At 39.2% G+C, this 20,571-nt stretch overlaps 1 protein-coding gene across 11 annotated transcripts in view; it reads left to right on the plus strand.

Annotated features, from left to right (window-relative positions):
* ITSN1 (intersectin 1) overlaps window positions 1–20,571 on the plus strand; it is a 243,923-nt gene that overhangs the window by 85,837 nt on the left and 137,515 nt on the right. For all 11 annotated transcript variants that reach the window (XM_009202312.4, XM_009202315.4, XM_009202320.4 and 8 more), the window contains 3 exon segments: window positions 3,645–3,802; window positions 18,673–18,852; window positions 20,329–20,425. In XM_009202312.4, coding sequence (XP_009200576.1) covers window positions 3,645–3,802; window positions 18,673–18,852; window positions 20,329–20,425 — 435 coding nt within the window.

Raw genomic sequence — 20,571 nt, forward strand, 5'->3', positions numbered from 1 at the left:
CCCTTTTAAACAATTGCGTATATTTTTAAAAACTACTTAGCAAAAGAAGGAAGTTCACCATTTCATTTACTTAATTTCCTTTATAAAACCTGAAAGGTAGTACAAAAATAAAGCAACTAGAAACCAGTTTCAATTATGAACATAGATGCAAAAAAAATCAAAATCTTAGCAATTAGAATTTCACAATGTGTGAAAAGAATACACCATGACCAACTTTATGCCAGAGGTGCAAGATTGGTTTAGAGTCAGTCGAAAAATTCTATCAACATTAGTCATTATTTCAGCAGAAAAAAGGAAGAAGAAAACTTGTGATTGAATCAGTAATTACAGATTAGACACCTGATGAAAAATACAGTAACCATTTCTAATAAGTAGAAAGGAAACTACTTAAATATGTGAGACTACTATCCATGAAAAGAGTCAAACTCTGTAAAATATTTGAAAAGGTTTATTCCGAGCCAAATATGGTGACCAATGGCCTGTGACACAGCCCTCAGGAGATCCTGAGACCATTTGCCCGAGGTGGTTGGTATATAACGTGGTTTTATACATTTTAGGGAGACGTAAGACATCAATCAATATATGTAAAATGTACATTATTTCAGTCTGGAACAATGGGACAACTGGAAGCAGAGGCTTCCAGGTCATAGGTGGATTCAAGATTTTTTAATTGGCATTTCATTGAAAGAGTTATTATCTAAAGAGCTGGAATCAACAGAAAGGAATGTGTGGGTTATCATAAGTGGTTTTGGAGAACAAAGTTTTGTCATGCAGGTGAAGCCTCTGGGTAGTAGACTTCAGAGAAAATAGATGGTAAGTATTTCTTATCAGACTTTAAGAGCTTCCTTTATCAGTCTTAAGGCCTGTGTTGATGCTAATGCTGGTCATTTGGGCCTGAAATCCAAAAGGGAGGAGGGTATAATGAGGCATGTCCGACTTCCTCTTCCTGTCATAGCTTGAACTAGTTTTTCAGGTTAACTTTGGAATGCCCTTGGCTGAGATGAGGGGTCTGTGCAGATGGTGGGGGGCTCAAAATTTTGTTTTTAGTTTACATTATTTTCCAGAAATCACTACCAACTGTCACTCTAAACAATGAACTCTATTAACTGTTAGCTCTAGTAAATCTACTGTTTCATTTAAACTCAGAACTGAGCAAGAACGCATTCAGTAATGTCTTAGAGGCTGTAAAACCAATAAAAAAGATTAGCCTAAATATTGGAAAAGAAAGATAATGCTCATTTTTTTCTAGTTATGTGATTGTATACTTAGTACACCCAAGAGATTTTAGTTTTAAAACATTAGTAAGACTTGTAGGAGTCTGGTAGGATAGCTGAATGCAAACTAAATAATTTTTTAAAATAAAAAATGTTTCTATGCTTGAAATAAGCACCTAAAAAATGGAAATGGGGGGAATGTTTCATCTAAAATCTGGCAAAAATGATAAAATTCTTCAGAATACATTTAGCAAGAAAAGCATATTATATGAAAAAAGTGATACAATTTTATTAAAGGAAATATTAGTATATTTGAACAACTGGAAAGATTCTCTTTTCTTTGGTTGGGTAAACTATTGGTGCAAAAGCAATTGCGGTTTAATCAGTTCTCCAAAAATCCCCTTCTAAGGCAGTTTTTGGATCCCAGTAGGGTTGTTTGTATAATAGGTAAAATGATCTAAATGTTCATAGGAAAATAGACATCCATGAATAACCAAGGGAAAAAGAAAAACCTTCCCAGACCTTCCCGGATCACAATATGCTAGAGAGCCAGTGTGATCAAATCATTGTAATATCGACCTGGAAATTGTTCAGTCAGAACAGATAGTCCAGAAATAGTTCTCACTTCATATGAACATTTGATACATGATAAAAATGTATATTAGTTTAGTGAGAAGAAGAGGGATTAATTAATAAATATTAGTGGGAAAGCTAGGAATCCATGTAGAAGAATATGACTGGACCCTGGAATAACTACCCCACCCCCACACACAATTACTGGTTTAAGGATTGAAATGAAATAAAATAATACGATGTTAGAAAATCAAGGACTAAAAACCTTCTAATCATATGATAAAAGAAATATTTTATATATGAAAATTTAGAATTTCTATGCCATAAATATACATAAATCAGATAATGAATTTTTAAAAATCTTTCAGCGGTCAGCAGATAATTTGTGATACACTACGAGCTCTTATAAACTAACAACAAAAAGACATGCAGTATACAGAAAATTTGGCAAAGGATTTGAATAAGCAGTTCAGAGAAGTGCAAATCCAAATGGCCACAAAATACAGAAAAGTGATGCTTAAATTCCCAAGTAGTGAGAAGAGTTCAGATTCTGAATTCATTGCTGAGGGGCCCATGACTACAGGAGAATGGGGAACTCCTGTCTGAGGCAAAAAGAAGGTTTCTGCAACCACAGAACTTCATTTCCTGCGTTATGATCTTTATTTTCTAAAATGTGCCGACTTTTACAGTTTTGATCACTTTTAGAGATTTTTTGATCTTTGTCTTATGCCATGCTTTTTATTGTGTTACATGTTTTCTTTCTTTGAGTTAATTCCAGCTATGCGGAATTATTTTCTGTGTAACTTAATTTTCTTTTGTGAACACTGTCTGGATATGGCTCAGTCTAAACGATTGCTTATCGTGGTATTTTAATTGAACTGTCTTATTTAGATCTTTCAAATACTTTTTTTTGTAACATTGGTTTAAAAAAATCTTCATGCTTTTAATATCTGGATTAAAATAAATAAAATCTGAATAAAACTTTTTTATGCAGAAGAGCTTAAGTCATGAATATGCACAGTTTTGATGATATAATGTAGTTTCCAGTTACCAGGACAAAGTTTTGCTTACTTGATCTTAGCCAAAAGGCCGAGAAGCGATTCCTTTTACTTACTCTTCTTTGAGAAAGTACTTTACATTAAAGCTCATGGTAGGCTGCATTGGACCATATGTATTTGAGTACCATTTTCAGATAGCAAACACATTTTGTAAGCTGAGTTACAAAATTGTTGAGTGATAAGGGGCACAATTCTAAAGAAAAGTTAGTTTCAAGAGCTTTAGAGGTTTCGTAGCATTATAGTTGAGTAACCCTAGCATAGCATAAGTAGGTAGCATAGCGTACTGTGTCATGTTCCCACATTGAAGTTTGTAGAGCTCTCTACAAAGAATGCAGTCTGAGTATCTCTAGCAATATTAACATTCTCTGTTTCTAAATCTTTTTCTTTTCTAATAGCTTTATTGTGAAATAATTCACATAATAAAATTTACTCATTTAAAGTGTCTAATTCATTGGTTTTAGTTTATTCACAGAGTTGTGCAACAGTCACTGTTAGCTAATTTTAGAATGTTTTCATCACTTCAGAAAGAAACCCTTTTTGATATCTAAAGTACATATCCTCACACTGAGGCTGAAAATTATCTGCTAAAGTGGCAGAGTGACAGATATTTTATGTTTGTATAAAACGTGGCGAGTATTTACAGGCTATTCCCCATAGCTTGGTAAGCAGTTATGGTTTCTGTTGTTCTCTCTAGGGGTAAGAGTGCTAATTATTTTGTTTTCGTGTTGGTGAGAGTGGTGGTTTTGGAAAGGTTCTTTTATGGTCACAGTTGTTCTCAGGCCATGCTGTTGGTTTGCAGGGCACTAGCTGACATGAATAATGATGGAAGAATGGATCAAGTGGAGTTTTCCATAGCTATGAAACTTATCAAACTGAAGCTACAAGGATATCAACTACCCTCTGCACTTCCCCCTGTCATGAAACAGCAACCAGCTATTTCTAGCGCACCAGCATTTGGTAAGTCTGAAAATGAATTGGTTTCTATGTTTTCTTGTATATTTTAAAAATAAATGTTTTCCTTTTTTTCCCTCTCAGTTTATAACATTATGAAATTCTAGGAGGTAATTCTGTCTGAAAAATGATGGCCCCCTGCAGGAAGGTAGTGCTGGGGAGAAGAAGGAGCATGTTCACGTTTTAACCCTAGGATGTACAGTAATCAAAATGAAAGCAGAGATGCAGGCTGTCAGTCAGGGGAAAAGGAACAAACTTACAGTCTGCTGCTGCGACTTCTGGGTTTTTTTTTTTGTTCTTCCATTGATCCTTCTTCCTTTTGGTTTTCGGTTTCCATAATGTCTGTTTCTCCTTGTGCATAAACAATTCCTTTGGATTATGGCATCTAGAAATACATATTTTGAATCACAGTATTGAGTCACTTGGCCACATTAAATTCTTTCTTGGAACAAAATGGGATAGAGAAAAATAAACATTGTTATCCTGATTAAAAACCTAATTCCAGCCAGGCATGGTGGCTTACGCCTGTAATCCCAGCACTTTGGGAGGCTGAGGCAGGTGGATCACCTGAGGTCAGGAGTTTGAGACCAGCCTGGTCAACGTGGCGAAACCCTATCTTACCGAAAAATATAAAAAAATTAGCCAGGTGTGGTGGTGCACACCTGTAATCCCAGCTACTCGGGAGGCTGAGGCAGGAGAACCTGGGAGGCGGAGGCTGCAGTGAGCCAAGACTGCGCCACTGTACTCTAGCCTGGGTGACAGAGCGAGACTCCATCTCAAAACAAACAAACATGATTCCATAAAAAATTATCTTTCAAGCAGGTATTTTTCTTATAAGTTAATTGGTTAATTAGTTGACTGAGATCAGTAGTTCTGATTTCTGTTCTCGTTCTAGATTTAATTATTTAGGTTGATTTGAAGATCACAGTAATCAAATCTAACATCTGATTCATGGGGAGATTGTTTAACAGTTTAAAATAAAACATGAAAATTGTGGCTAGAGTTTCTTTTCATCTCTTCATCCTTAAATAGCTGATGATAGGTGATAAAGTGAAATAGATTTGGGAGGGGGCAGTCAGCAGTAATTCAGGGTGTCTCTGATACAATTCACGATAAGCTAAGATACAGAAATACTCTGGTTTTACTTATTAGATTTCCTATTAAAAACAATGTATTGCCTTTCTTTTAGTAAGTTTTAGCCGCAAGGCTGGTTTTTGTAAGGGGAAAGGTTTTGGAAAGATTTTTAGGCAAATAGGATAGTGGTCCAAAAAAAGAAAGAAAAATCTTTCTTTTGCCTTTGTGTGAGCAAAGGCGAGGAAGAGCAGAAGTGAACACTGCAGCAGCCTCCACATGACTGGGGCCGTTGTTTGTCTTGTCCAGTGTGTGCTCCCAATGTTTAGCCTTTAGTTAGCCAGCTAATTTAAGTGGAACTCGCTCTGAATCCCTGAAGGTCTCTGTAGCCAATCTTTGGTCAGGACCCAGGTGTTAAAATCATTAAAGGGTGTTTGGGGTCAAACACAGTGGCTCATGCCTGTAATCCTAACACTTTGGGAGGCCAAAGCAGGAGGATTGCTTGATCCCAGGTGTTTGAGACCAGCCTGGCAACATAACAAGGCCTCGTTGCTATTGAAAATTTAACAATTAACCAGGCACAGTGGTGGGTGCCTATCGTCCCAGCCACTTGGGAAGCCGAGGCAGGAGGATCAGTTGAGCACAAGAGGTGAGCCAAGATCACACTACTGCACCCCAGCCTGGGTGACAAAGTGATACCCTGTCTAAAAACAAAACAAAACAAAACAAAACAAAACAATGGTATTTGGTTTTCTGTTGGCTTTCTTCCAGTGCTGCAAGAAGAAATCTCATAGTGGAGAAAAGGTCAGATGACTAGAGGCACCCCATTTCTTCTTTTTCACTCAAACCTGGGGGTCAGTAATTTTCCTGTACCATTTAATTTGTTTTCTCTTATTCCATTCTGCCATCAGAATTTCAGTTCTGGAGCTATTGCTGATTTAGTTTCAGGAGGTTGTGACCTTACTGCTGAGAAAGTTTTATAGTCGTTAAGTAACCTGCTGCTGTTAGGAAGGGAACCTGCCAGGATTTCTGACCTGATACTCTGCCAGGCAGCCCATCACTCTTCCCCCCAGACTTCTCCCTGCCTTTCCTCACCTTGTTCTCATCACATCGATGTTCTCAGTAAATTATTTTGATGAGGCTAATCCATGAAAGATGTCAGGACATAGGAGAAGTTACTAGTACATGATTTTGATCAAGTTTGCCCAAGTTTACTTAAGTATTTTCTAGTTCCACCTCTCAGCTCAATCTAGGGTAATATAAATAAATATATATATGTGTGTGTGTGTATATATATATATATATATATAGAGTTCGTTCAGCCACTTGAGAATAAAATAATTTATTACTATTGTCATTGTTTTCTTTTCTTGCCCTTGCCCTTCCCTCCCCTCTCCTCCCCTCCCCTCTCCTTTCTTTTTTTGAGACAGACTCTCACACAGTCGCCCAGGCTGGAGTGCAGTGGTATGATCTCAGCTCACTGCAACCTCTGCCTCCCAGGTTCAAGCAGTTCTCCTGTCTCAGCCTCCTGATTAGCTGGGATTACAGGCACGAGCCATAATACCCAGCTAATTTTTGTATTTTTAGTAGAGAGAGGGTTTTACCATGTTAGTCACGCTGGTCTTGAACTCCACCCCCTCAGCCTCCCAAAGTGTTGGGATTACAGGTGTGAGGCACTGCACCTGGCCTGCTTTCTAATTAATATTTAAAATTATTGGTCAGGTGTGGTGGCTCATACCTGTAATCTCAGCACTTCGGGAGGCCGAGGTGGGCAGATCGCTTGAGCTCAGGAGTTTGAGACCAACCTGGGCAACATGGCAAAACCCCATCTCTACAAAAAATACAAAAATTATCTGGGTATGGTGGTGTGTGCCTGTAGTCCTAACTGCTTGGGAGGCTGAGGCGGGAGGATGGCTTGAGCCCAGGAGGTGGAGGTTGCAGTGAGCCGAGATTGTACCACTGCACTCCAGCCTGGGTAACAGAGCCAGACCCTATCTCAAAAAACAAAACAAAAATCTGACTCTGCATTTCCTTGCCCTTATATGTGCCTTCACTTGTATTATTTGATCACAATGAAAACTCTAAAAAGTATGCATAATGTATTAGCCCTGTTATATAAATGAGGGAAGTGAGATTCTCAGAAATTGAACATTTTGCTTAAGGCCGTATTTCTAACAAAGGAGGTAGAACCTGTCCAAAACTCCCTTTATCTAAAGGCTTTAGGTTTTCTTTTTTTTTTTTTTTTAATCTTAGCTCACTGCAACCTCCGCCTCCCAGGTTCAAGCAATTCTCCTGCCTCAGCCTCCCGAGTAGCTGGGATTACAGGCGCCCACCATCACACCCGGCCAATTTTTGTATTTTTAGTAGAGCCAGGGTTTCACCATCTTGCCCAGGCTGGTCTTGAACTCCTGACCTTGTGATCCACCCGCCTTGGCCTCCCAAAGTCCTGGCTTTACCGCCCGGCTGGCTTTAGGTGTTTTAAAATTACCTTCTCCTTGCCTTCATTATCACCAAACTAACTGGGTGACATGGTGTGTCACTCTTCCATGGTTCCTTGTCTGGTTTTTTGTTTTGAGACAGGGTCTCACTCTGTTGCCCAGACTAGAGTGCAGTGGCACGATCATAGCTCACTGCAGCTCCCAACTCCTAGGCTCAAGCGTTCGTCCTGCTTCAGCCTCCTGTGTAGCTGGGACTACAGGCATGCACCACCACACTGAAGTAATTAAAAAAATTTTTTTGTAGATAGAGTCTTGCTCTGTTGCCCAGGCTGGTGTCAAACTCCTAATCTCAAGTAATCCTCCCATCTTGGCTTCCCAAAATACTGAGATTGCAAGATAAGCCATGGCACCCAGCCTCAGATCTTTTTTGTTGTAGTTGTTCACACACTGTAGAATTAAGGCTCAGACTGGGGTCTGAACAATGATTTTGTTCAACTCCTCTACAGAGAAGAGAGAAAAACGGGGTGCAGTGATGCTGTGACTTGCCTTAGAACACCCAGAAAATAGAATTTTTGATTCTAGGAAATTCTGTGGGTAGATTTGGTACCTTCTTTCACCAGTGTGCACTCAGCATAATTCTTTTGTTCTGGACCCAACTTATACAGGAGGAGTCTGTTTTTCTTTTGCTTGGTTTTTGTTTTGGCAGAATACATGGTTTTATTGGATTAAACCAGTGTTCTATACGCCCCTACACTGTGTCCTAGTTGCTGGGAACATGCTGCCCAGCAAGACCTCATGGCTCCTACCGCTGTGGATCTTATTTTCAAATTGTGGGGAGCAAGGAAGTAAATACTTTTAGGTGAGAATAAGTGCAATCAGTTCATTAAAACAGGGTAATAGCAGAGACAGAGAGAGAGAAATCAGTAGAACAAGATGGCCAGGGAAGAGTTCTTTGAGCAGATGACTTTTGGAACTGATGTAGATGATGAGAGCCATGTCAAGACCTAGGGGAGAAGCGTTCCAGGCTAAAGGAACTGCACTGGCAAAGGTCCTGAGGCAAAAACTAGCTTGGGGTTTGGAAGGTGTGTGAGGGACGTTGTAGTCTCCCCCTGAAGCATGGGGAGCCCATAAGGAAAAGCAAGCAAGCAACAGATTGTTTAAGCGGAAGAGTGATGCGGTTGATAGACTTACCTGTGTTATCTGAAGACTGGAATGTAGGGGACAAGAGTGGAATCCTGGAGATCAGTTAGGAGGCTTTTGCCAAACGCAAGAGGCAATGATGATTTATATCTGGTGGTGATAATCAATGTGGAGGACAGATTAGATTCATTATAGCCTGTATTTTGGAGAAAAAGTAAAAAGGACTTGTCAGTAGATTGGAAATAAGAAATGAAAAAGGAGAATTAAGGCTTTTCACATCAGTAACTAGATGGATGGCATAACTGTATACTGAGTTGGGAATATCAGGAAGAGGAATGGTTTTAAAGGAGAAATTAAGAGTTTTGGTGATTCTGAGAGTCCTAGTAGATTTCTGATGTTAAGGAGATGTTAAGGAGACAGGGTTGATGACATTTGACTGGACCTCAGAGGAAGTATCGATCAGCTCTGGGGCAGTTTGGATATGGAGAGCATGTCTTAGGGGCAAGCTTAGCTATAAGGAGCAGAAGGTGTAGACCCAAGCCTTGGTGTGATGTGACATTTAAAGGCCAGGCAAAAGAGAAGAAGCCAGAAACCAAGAGTGACAAAAGTGAAATGGCAGAAGATTGGTGTCCTGCTACCAAGAAAAAGTATTTCAAGAAGGAGGGAGGGCTCCATTGTTTGAGCTGCTTTTGAGAGATCTAGTAAGAATATGGCAGAACAGTGGTGATTAGATTTGATATTATGAACTTGTGAGTGACTTTGACAGACAGTTTCAGTAGAGTGATAGGGACAAAATCCTGATTAGAGGCTTGGAAGAGGGGAGAGAATTTCAAGAATTAAGACTTAGCACAGTAAGAGGTGATGGCAGCCAGAATACGGCTTGTGGTAGTTGTATTTATTTAGAAAGTCATTCATTCAGAAAAGGTAGTCAGTTGTTAAAAGTCAGTTGTCTTTTTGCAGTGGCTATTTAAAGCCCAGTAGGCCAGGCACGGTGGCTCATTCCTGTAATCACAGCACTTGGAGAGGCCAAGGCTGGAGGATTGCTTGAGGCTCCTAGTTCAAGACCAGCCTGGGCAACATAGTGAGATCCTATTTCTATTTTTTTTTAATGTAAGTAGATAGATAGGTAGCTAATAAATTTTTCCATTTCTGTAAAAAGGAAAAATTATTTTGTAAGAGAAGATTTTTAACAAATTTGGAAGCTTAAAAGATGCTTTTACCAGTCTGATGATTAAACAGTATTTTTAAACTTGTCCCTTTCCTCAGTGTCTTTTTGAGGTTAGCGTCCTTTTAGGTTAGGGGTCTGTGACACAGATGGGGTATGTGTCTTGAAGGTTAACTGGTTGCACAGTATGCTGTGTCAGGCCTTTTGAAAGTCTGAATGATAGCTCATGAAAACTTTTTAGTTTGTTTCCATCTGTTTTTAGTTGTTGCTTGAGTAGATTGATATTCTTAAGCAAAAACCAGGATTTGGAGTATAATTCATTATAGTTATCAAAAGAAAAAACCCAAATTTTTAAAAAGAAAAACACATTAAAAATATAGTTATCAAATAATCTTAGAAAATTTTGGAATTCTAAAACTTGACAAGGTAAACCTGATACATATTGCTATGTGTGGATATGTAAAGTTAATCTGATTCTAAATGAGATGTGTGGTAATGTGCTTGACAGTATGTATGTGAACTGTAAACCAGTCACCTAGATGACTATAATTAATAAACTTTTACTCAGTAAAGCCCAAGTTAGAATTTGTTTCTTCTCTTTGTTGGATTTTCAGTGTCTATAAACATTGTTTTTAAAAATGAAAATAGGCCGGGCGCAGTGGCTCATACGTGTAATCCCAGCACTATGGGGGCCGAGGCAGGCGGATCATGAGGTCAGGATATCGAGACCATCCTGGCTAACACAGTGAAACCCCGTCTCTACTAAAAATACAAAAAAAATTAGCCAGGCGTGGTGGCGGGCATCTGTAGTCCCAGCTACTCAGTAGGCTGAGGCAGGAGAATGGTGTGAACCGGGAAGGCAGAGCTTGCAGTGAGCCGAGATCGTGCCACTGCACTCCAGCCAGGGCAACAGAGCGAGACTTCGTGTCAAAAAAAAAAAAAAAAAAAAGGGAAATAGTCTGATTTTCTTACTGTATAAGTAATAGATGCTAATTGTGAGTCAACAATGCAAAAAGACTTAAAAAGTAAAAATTACTATTAATTCTATTACCCAGTGATGACCGCTGTGCTCAACAACACTATTTTTTAAATCTTTTTTTTTTTTTTTTTTGAGACGGAGTCTTGCTCTATCCCCCAGGCTGGAGTGCAGGGGCACCTTCTCGGCTCACTGCAGCCTCCGCTTCCCAGGTTCAAGCGATTGTCCTGCCTCAGCCTCCCCAGTAGCTGGGATTACAGGCACGTGCCACCATGCCTGGCTAATTTTTGTATTTTTAGTAGAGACGGGGTTTCACCATGTTGGCCAGGCTGGTCTCTAACTCCTGATCTCAAGATCTACCCGCCTTGGCCTCCCAAAGTGCTGGGATTACAGGCGTGAGCCACCGTGCCTGGCCCTGTTTTTAAAATCTTACACAAGCAATACATACTCTTAGTAAAAAGAAATACAAACAGAACAGAATTGTGTACATTTGTAACAGTGCAGGAGGAAGAGGGAAGAATTAGGGTACCTGGTGTACTTGAGACAGGAGAACCCCAAAAGAGCTAACAGGTATTTGCAAGAAAGTTCAACCAGGCTGAGAGCGCAATAGAAATGGGAAAGGGTTATGCTGTCTGCAGTACTGAGTACAAAGGATCTGAGAGATTTGGAGCAGTCCAGCCCCTCGGAACTCAAAAGACTGGCCCAACAAGCCTTCCTTTTGGGACAGGGCTTCATACTCAGGAAAAACAACTGGGAGTAGAATCAAAATTGAGCAGTACAGGGACATGGATACAAAGGAAAGAGATGGTCCAGACAAAAGTAGGGGAGGAGAACGGAGACTGGAATTCCCAGGAAGCAAGGCTCACATAAAAATGAGCAAGCAAGGTCAAATCCACTGCAGAAAGTATCAAGCAAGGTCAAATAACACAAAGTTATTATTAGAAAAAAGAGAATAAAGGGAGAAATAACACCCCTGTGGACAGTGAAAGCACACCAGTAAATCACTACTTCAAAACAAGTTTGAAGAGAATATGGAAATGATACAAGACTTGAAAGATGAACGTAAATCAGAGTTTTTAAGGCTCAGAAATAAGGTGACAGAAAGACTGAGAAATAAAAGAAAAATTCATTCTAGAAATGAGGATGCAACTCAAAGCAACACAGGGGATACTAACTGAAGAAAAATAGAAGTTACAAAGAGGAAAAAAATTTAAATTAAAAGGAAATGAGGCCAGGCGCAATGGCTAACACCTGTAATCCCAGCTCTTTAGGAGGCTGAGATGGGTGGATCATCTGAGGTCAGGAGTTCAAGACCAGCCTGGCCAGCCTGGCCAACGTGGCAAAACCCCATCTCTACTAAAATTACAAAAATCAGCTGGGCATGGTGGCACATGCCTTTAATCCCAGCTACTTGGGAGGCTGAGGCATGAGAATCACTTGAACCCGGGAGGCAGAGGTTGCAGTGAGCCGAGATCACACCACTGCACTCCAGCCTTGGGGATAGAGTGAGACTAGGGCTCCTAAATAAATAAAAGAAAATGGAAAAGATATAAAAAGAATTTGAGAAACAGTAACACGTATTTGAGACAAAGAAGATTGAATGTATGGGCAGCAGGAGTCCCTGAGGAAGAAAACTAAACCAATGGAATAGAACAAATGATAAAAATGAATTCAAGACAATTTTCTTAAAATAAGAGATTCTAAACTATATTTAAAAGAGTATCATGTGGCCAAGAATATCGATCTAAAAAGTCCAACACTAAGATATATTCTAGTTAAAGGAGAAATTGTTTAGACATGTAGGAAAAGAAAGCATATGACTTACAAGGGGGAAAATTAGATTGTCTTCAGATTTTTCGACAGCAGTGCTTTCTGCTAGAAGAAAATGGAGTAACATATTTAGAATTTTCAAGGAAAGAATAAGCCAAGGATTTTGTGTCCAGAAAAACTGACTTTCAAGTAGAAAAAACAGACAAAATGTTACCAATTTATAAGGCCTCGGGGTCTATTAACATGAGCCTTTCTTAAGGAATCTATTAGAGAATGTGCTTCAGACAATCAAAATAGCTAGAGCTAGGTCAGCATAAGGACTGGTGGTGAGCACTAAATATATAGTTAGCTGTAGAACTAAGACTGAAGGAAGGCTGAGGAGCAAAGAGTATCGGATATAATTCCATGCATTGACAATTGGATACAATGTAACTTTAAGCGGGGCAGGACTGCATGTAAAATAAAATAATTTAATGCTTTCAGAAATTAGTATTAGTATTGTTATTCTGAAACTGTTGTCTGAGATATGTGGTAAAAACAAATGAGTAATTACGGAATAGTCTAATTCTGTCATTTTCTATGTCTGAAAATCTGTATTCTTGGTGTGGAAGAAAGGAGACACAAATGTATAGTATCAAATGTAAATAAAAAGCTATAGAATCTTGGATTTGAATTTTCAAATCGAAAGTATTAATATGAACTCAGAAGGCGTCTCTTGCCACACCCCCCATTCTCTTCATCTATCTATTCATCTATTTTTCTTCTGGTTGTGTTCACTGAAAAGACTAGATACAATTATCTACCCCAGCAGCACTGAGCATCCTTAGCGTCCAGATTGTGAACTTGAAATACCATTTCTCACCAAAAGAAAACAGAGTTTCTTGGAGAAATGGCTGAATCCAGGTCTAGATATGAAATGTGAAGAGCTTGAAGGATGCATCTTGTATTACTGGTCAGCAAGGAAGCTATCAAAGAATAGTAGGAAGATACCAGAAATTCTCAGAAGCCAACCCAAAGAGGCTCACATTGACCAAAGAGAAGACAGTTTTAATTTCAAGAATGATAATGAGCCATGAATTAAAACTCAGTAAATATTTGTAAATTTATGACTCAATAATGATTTAATAATGTATTTAACAAGAATAATTTACCTTAAGAAGATCTTAAGAAACCAGTTCATTACCTTGAAAACAGGTAAAGGGAAGAATGAGGCATTTATTATGCCTTTCCTATATGAGCTGTACGACTGGATAGCCAACTAGTATATCCTCATTAGAAGCACCTCTTTATAAAAGTATTACGGCTTATAAATGACAAAGACATGGTAGGATTAGAACATCACTGTTTTCAACTCCCCATAAATGAATAAATACAGACATTAAGCATCAGTGACTGCCAAGATCACAAAAAGATGGCTACATTTTGTGTGCTTCCTGTAGTCTTGCCAAAGAGATCCATCCTCAGCCTGATCCATTCTTTGGATGTAGGTGCCTATTTGCAGGAAATACAGAATATAGAGGGAAATATTGAACTGCACCATGAGAGTGCAGTCAGCAAAATCCAGACTGGGATGGAGAGGGGCCTATAGATTAAAGGAAACCTAAAAAACATTTCTGCAGTGAAATTTCCGACCATGCCTGAGTTGAGATCAGCAAATTCTTCCCTCCAGGACAGAATTGACAGAATAACCATTTCAGTGCTGCGGAAATTGACCAAAAGTATATAACATCTGAGAATCATTTATGCCTGAAAAGCTGCTGAGCTTGAGATATGAAGCAGAAGTCTGTGGCATTCTTTCCTGGGCATTTCCTATCCCCAACACTGCAACTTGGTAACGTGGAGGGGCAGTTTGTAAATACCAGCAGTCTCAACTACTGTCATTGAAGGGGGTTTACTTGCTTTGGGAGTGGGAAGTCATGCCTGTGCCCAGCAGCTTTGTCAGTGGAAATGGCAATTTTGGCCACAGAAGAGCAGGTATGACCAGCCACTCTATTAGCCTGAACTTGTGGTCATGGCCAGGGCAAGTATATTCTTGACTGAGGCTATGCACATGTGCCGTGGAGACCAGGGCGGGCCCGAGTCAGCTGCAAACTCCTGACTAGCCCTCAAACTGCATGCACATATAGAGAATATGCAGAAAGGCCCTGCAAAATGTTAAAGTTGGGGAAGACTTTAAAATGGTCTGAACTTTGAATGCATTTTTGAGCTGACAGATTGGCAGAGAAAGGAAGCCTTACTGACTTGAGGTGTTTGAGCAAAACTTCTGTCCCGTCATTGGCTGACTAATGTGCTAGAAAGATGCAGGTGCAATCCCTAAAAAGCCGGGCTTCAAGATAAAAACGAATTTTTTAAAAACCCGCTGAGCAAATCCATCAGGGGCTGCACAACACGGGAAGATAGATTTTTCTGAATTAGCCTATGCCAGTTACTAAATAAAGATAGAAACAACAACCTTCAGGGGGAAAATCAGAGCCAGAATAGTATTATCTGAATGTCCATTTTCACCTAAATTTGAGACATTAAAAAAATAACAGGAAAATATTGTCTCACCCTCAAGAAAAGAAGCAGTCAGTAGGAACTGTCTCTGATCCAGCTGTTGGATTCATTTAGCAGACAAAGGCTTCAAAGCAGCAATTACGCTCAAAGAACTGAAGAACTAAAGAAAAGCATGGAAATGAATCAACAAACAGACACTCTCCAAAAAACAATAGAAATTACAAAAAAGAGGAAAATTGAAATTCGAGAGAAGTATGACAAACTGACGTGAAAAGTTCAATAACCAGCCCGCCACAGTGGCTCGCACCTGTAATCCCAGCACTTTGGGAGGCCGAGGCTGGTGGATCACGTGAGGTAGAGCTTGAGACCTGCCTGGCCAACATGATGAAACCCTGTCTCTGCTGAAAATACAAAAAATTAGCTGGATGTGGTGGCTCCCAGCTACTTGGGAGGCTGAAGCAGGAGAATCCCTTGAAGCCAGGAGGCAGAGGTTACAGTGAGACGAGATTGTGCCATTATACTCCATTATACTCCAGCCTGGGCAACAAGAGTGAAACTCCATCACAAAATAGGAAAAGCTAAGGCTGGGTGCCGTGGCTCACGGCTGTAATCCCAGTTCTTTGGGAGGCTGAGGTGACGGATCACCTGAGGTTAGAAGTTGGAGGCCAGCCCAGCCAACATGACAAAACCCCGTCTCTACTAAAAACGCAAAAATTAGCTGGGTGTGGTGGCAGATGCCTGTAATCCCAGCTACTCGGGAGCCTGAGGCAGGAGAATCACTTGAACCCAGGAGGCTGCAGTGAGCCAAGATCACGCCACTGTGCTCCAGCCTGGGCAACAGAGTGAGGCCTTGTCTCAAAACAAAAACAAAACCTGAAAATTTCAGCAACTAAAATGAAAAATTTACCACAGGATCTCAATAGCAGATTCAATATAGCAAAAGACAGAGTCAGCGAAGTTGAAGATTAATCAATAGAAATTATTCAGTCTGAAGAATATGGAACAAAAAGATTGAAAAAAAAAATAACAAAGTTTCAGAGGCTTATGGAACAAGACCAAGTTTACCAATATGTGTGTCATGGGAGTCTTAGAAGGAGGATCATGGCAGAAAGGTACAGAAAAAATATTTGAAGAATAAAAGCCAAACACTTGCCACATTTGGTGAAAAGCAATAGTCTACACAATCAAAAGTTCAACGCAACTCAAGTAGGGTAAATACAAAGAGATCTACACCCAGACACATCATAGTTAAACTACAAAAGCCAAACACAGAGGTAAAACCTTGAAAGCAGTAAGAGAAACTCATCATGGATAGGGGAGCATAGATACAAATAACAGCAGACTTGTAATTGAAAACAATGGAGGTTAGAAGGCAGTGGAATTTTCAAAATGCTGCAAGAAAAAATTCAACCCAAAATTCTATATTCAGCAAAACTATCATTTAAAAATGTAGGTGAAATAATGACCTTTTCAAATAAACAAAAACTGATAGAATTCATTACTAGTAGACCCACCTTAGAAGGAATACTGAAGGAAGACTTTCAGGATGAAATGAAATGACAAAAGGTGGTAACTGTAATATATGGAAAGAAATGAAGAGCATCAGAAGTGATAAATATGTAGGTTAATTTAAAAGACCATATAAATCTATTTTTCTTCTTTTCTCTCAAGTTTAAAAGATGTAAGATTGTATAAAGTAATAATTATAACTATTATTGGGCTTATAACATACAAGATTATAATGTATGTGACAGTAATAGCACAGAAGAAGAGAAAGGGAATTGAGCTATATTTGTGTAAAGTTTCTATATTCTGCCATTAGAAGTTGAGTATGATAAATTAATTTGGAGATTTTAATCCCTACAACAAGCACATAGAAAATTACTTTTGGATGGATACAGTGGCCCACCCCTGTAATCTTAGCACTGTGAGAGGCTTGAGGCCAGGAGTTTGAGACCAGACTGAGTATCATAGCATGACCCTGTTTCTACAAAAAATAAAAAATGAGCTGCATTTGGTGGTGCGTGTCTGTAGTCCCAGCTACTTGGGAAGCTGAGGCAAAAGAATCCCTTGTGCCCAGGAGTTTAAGGTTACAGTGAACTGTGATCACATGACTGTACTTCAGCCTGGGTAAGAGTGAGACCTTATCTCTAATAATAAAAGAAAAAAAAGAAAATTAATGTTTTAATTACTATTATTATGTAATCATACTCTTTTCAGTTAGCTTTCTCTGGTTGAAAAGAAAATTTTCTTTTAAAAAATAGTAAAGGTCAGACATGGTGACTCACGCCGGTAATTTCAGCACTTTGAGAGGCTGAGGCAAGATGATCACTTGAGCCCAGAAGTTCGAGACCAGCTCAGGCAATGTAGTAAGACCTCATCTCTACCACCCCCCACCAAAAAAAAAAAAAATGTGTGAAACTGGGTGTAGGGATGCACACCTGTGGTTCCAGCAAGTTGGGAGGCTGAGCTGGGACAATCACTTGAGCCCAGAAGGTGAAGGCTACAGTGAGCTATGATCATGCCATTTCACTCTAGCCTGGGCAACAGAGCGAGATCTTGTCTCAAACAAACAAAAATATTTTTTAAAAATCAATAGGGGGCATTTAAACACTAAAATTTATTTCCTCAACATGAGAGAAGGTATTAAAGTTAGGACAGAGAAATACAAAAGAAGGGAAGCTTTTTACTTTTTTTTTTTTTTTTTTTTAAGACAAGGATCTCACTGTATTGCCCAGGCTGGAGTACTGTGGTGTGATTGTGGCTCACTCTAGCCTCAGCCTCTTCGGCATAAGTGATCCTCCCAACTCAGCCTTCCATATAGCTAGGACTACAGGCGGGTACCACCATGCCTGGCTAATTTTTAAAATTTTTTGTAGAGATGGAATTTTGCTATATTGCCCAGTCTGGTTTTGGACTCCTGCCCTCAAGAGATCCTCCTGCCTTGGCCTTCCAAAGTAGTGAGGTTACAGGTATAAGCCACTGTGCCCAGCTGGAAACATTTATTTTTGTTTTATCATTTCTTCTTTATTGGTTAGAATATTTTTATATAAAGTTGCTTCCGGGGCCAGGCGCAGTGGCTCATGCCTGTAATCCCGGCACTTTGGGAGGCCAAGGAGGGTGGATCACCTGAGGTCAGGAGTTTGAGACCATCCTGGCCAACATGGTGAAACCCCATCTCTACTAAAAATATAAAAATAGCCGGGCGCGATGGTGGGCACCTGTAATCCAGCTATTTGGGAGACCGAGGCAGGAGAATCACTTGAGCTCAGGAGGTGGAGGTTGCAGTGAGCCAAGATCACGCCACTGCACTCCAGCCTAGGTGACAGAGTGAGACTCCATCTCAAGTAAATAAATAAAGATGCTTTCCCCATCAAATATCTGGTTTTGCTGAGGTATAATAAACATAGGAAAGGTAGATTGCAGTTTGATTTTTCTACCTTTTATTTAGTAGTTTTCAAAGTAGTAAATTGATTGCCTTAGCGTCCTCCTTTTTTGACCAGTTAGGATTTTGTTTATTTTTAAATATAATTTTGAACTCATGGATTTAATTATATTTGAGCCTTTAAGTCCACTGCAGTTATTATACTTTTTGATTCTTATCTTGTTTGATCTGTCTTCAGGTTGAGTCTTGAGTCCTTTTGATGTGATCCTTGACATAATTTTTGTTACTCTTTAAAATGATTAACTTGAAGCCCTATTTTAATTAGAATGTATTACAGCTGGAAAGCGATTTTCTTTAAGCAGTACTGGGTTAATTATTATTCACTGTTGAAATGTGATTGGATGTGAACTGTGCTGGGCTTTTTTTTCTTCATAGGTATGGGAGGTATCGCCAGCATGCCACCGCTTACAGCTGTTGCTCCAGTGCCAATGGGATCCATTCCAGTTGTTGGAATGTCTCCACCCCTAGTATCTTCTGTTCCCACAGCAGCTGTGCCCCCCCTGGCTAACGGGGCTCCCCCTGTTATACAACCTCTGCCTGCATTTGCTCATCCTGGTATGTGACTTGCTGAAACCATAGGCTGAATTTTCACTACTGGTGTTTTGCTGTTCATTATTAAAATCTCTAATTATATTTAAATGATGTTTTAGTCCAGAGGAAAATATCTTTATTTTTTTCACTTAATTTCATGTTTTTTTCCACTGTATTAAATGGGATATGCTAGTGTGGAGAGAGTGAAAGAGAATTACAGATTTCTGCGTGCCACTGTGGGCAAAAGTGAGCTTAGTAGTGAAAGCCACAAATGTAATTTTCTTTCAAGGGCTGAGAAGAGCAATCGAAGTTGATCTGTATTTGAACATTTTCTATTTTTATATATCAGTTACTACTTTTCTTTAGCTACTATGAATTGCTAATAAGCAAGCCAATCCCCTAGGAATAGAATTATGTTGGGGATGGTGGTAAAGAATAAAAAAGAACAGTTTATACTATTTCATGGTATTACATGCCTGCTTAATTGAAGGAAAGGATTTCAAAGTTTCTGGTTTAATTAATTCCACTTTGAGACTTTATTAAGTCTTTAGTTAAAATAAAGTATAAAACTATAGATGTAGATAGCCTTGGTCTAACATCTTAATGAATTCATATCAATATGGAAAGTATTATTTTTAAAGTACTTTGACTACATCTAAGTAAATTCAGTATTGACGACATGGGTTTTAGCATCATACTTGAAACGTTTCTGTGCCTGTGGCCCCCTGAATTTGTTATATATGTCAGGATATGTCTTTAAGTTATGGCCAAATAAGCTAAATATACCTCCTTTTTTTAGATTTTTTTCTTGTCACATGTAGTTCATTTGGCATGTATGACCATGACTGTGGACATGATGGTAGCCCAGAAAGTGTGTGCAGTTGTTTTTCCAGGAGTATAAGCAAATCCACACACTCTGAGTCTTCTATTCTTTTGTGGCTAATGGCAGAAGTTGCCAGTCATTTGCCATCAGGCAAGGGTGAGGGAATGTGGCTGAGACGCAGAGTGATTTTTTTTTCTGACACACAACTAACCAACCCCAGTGATAATCAGACACAAAAGCTGACCTTCCCTAGCATCACATGTTATCGGGCCAAGACTACAGTTTGTGGCTTCTTGGCTCTTACATCTGGAAGTAATACTTCAACTCCTTCAGTGCAGGGAAGAAAATACCATTTTATATATTTAAGCTGTTACCTCTTTAACTATTGGAATAGGTCCTATAAAAGGTGATACTAAATGTTTAATGAAGAGTAAAATTTTATGGAAATCAGTATTACTACATAGTAAGGTGATTTTCAGTAGAACAAGTAAATCTAGAAACCTTTTTGGCAGGAGAACAGAGAGTGAGGAAGGAAAAGCTCTTTTTGGTCTAGGCTGGCAAGAAAGGGGGAATTATTTCTGCCTCAGATTTTGTTGACTGTGCATTTTAATTTTTGTAAATTGGGGCAAGTTTCTTATCTTTGTAGAATTAAAATTATTCAACATTTATTTTTACAGCCGCCACATTGCCAAAGAGTTCTTCCTTTAGTAGATCTGGTCCAGGGTCACAACTAAACACTAAATTACAAAAGGCACAGTCATTTGACGTGGCCAGGTAAGTTTTTCTTGTTTTTAAATGGGAAGTGTGGTTAAAGCCGTTACCTGATTAAAGTGTAAATTTGACCATGAATCATCTATATTCTTTTTGTTGTCTTTTTTTGCAGGCTTTTGTAGAGTGCTAATAATAATTTTCTTAATTTC

This window comes from Papio anubis, chromosome 4 (assembly GCF_008728515.1).
Source record: "Papio anubis isolate 15944 chromosome 4, Panubis1.0, whole genome shotgun sequence".
NCBI classification, from domain to species: Eukaryota; Metazoa; Chordata; class Mammalia; order Primates; family Cercopithecidae; genus Papio; species Papio anubis.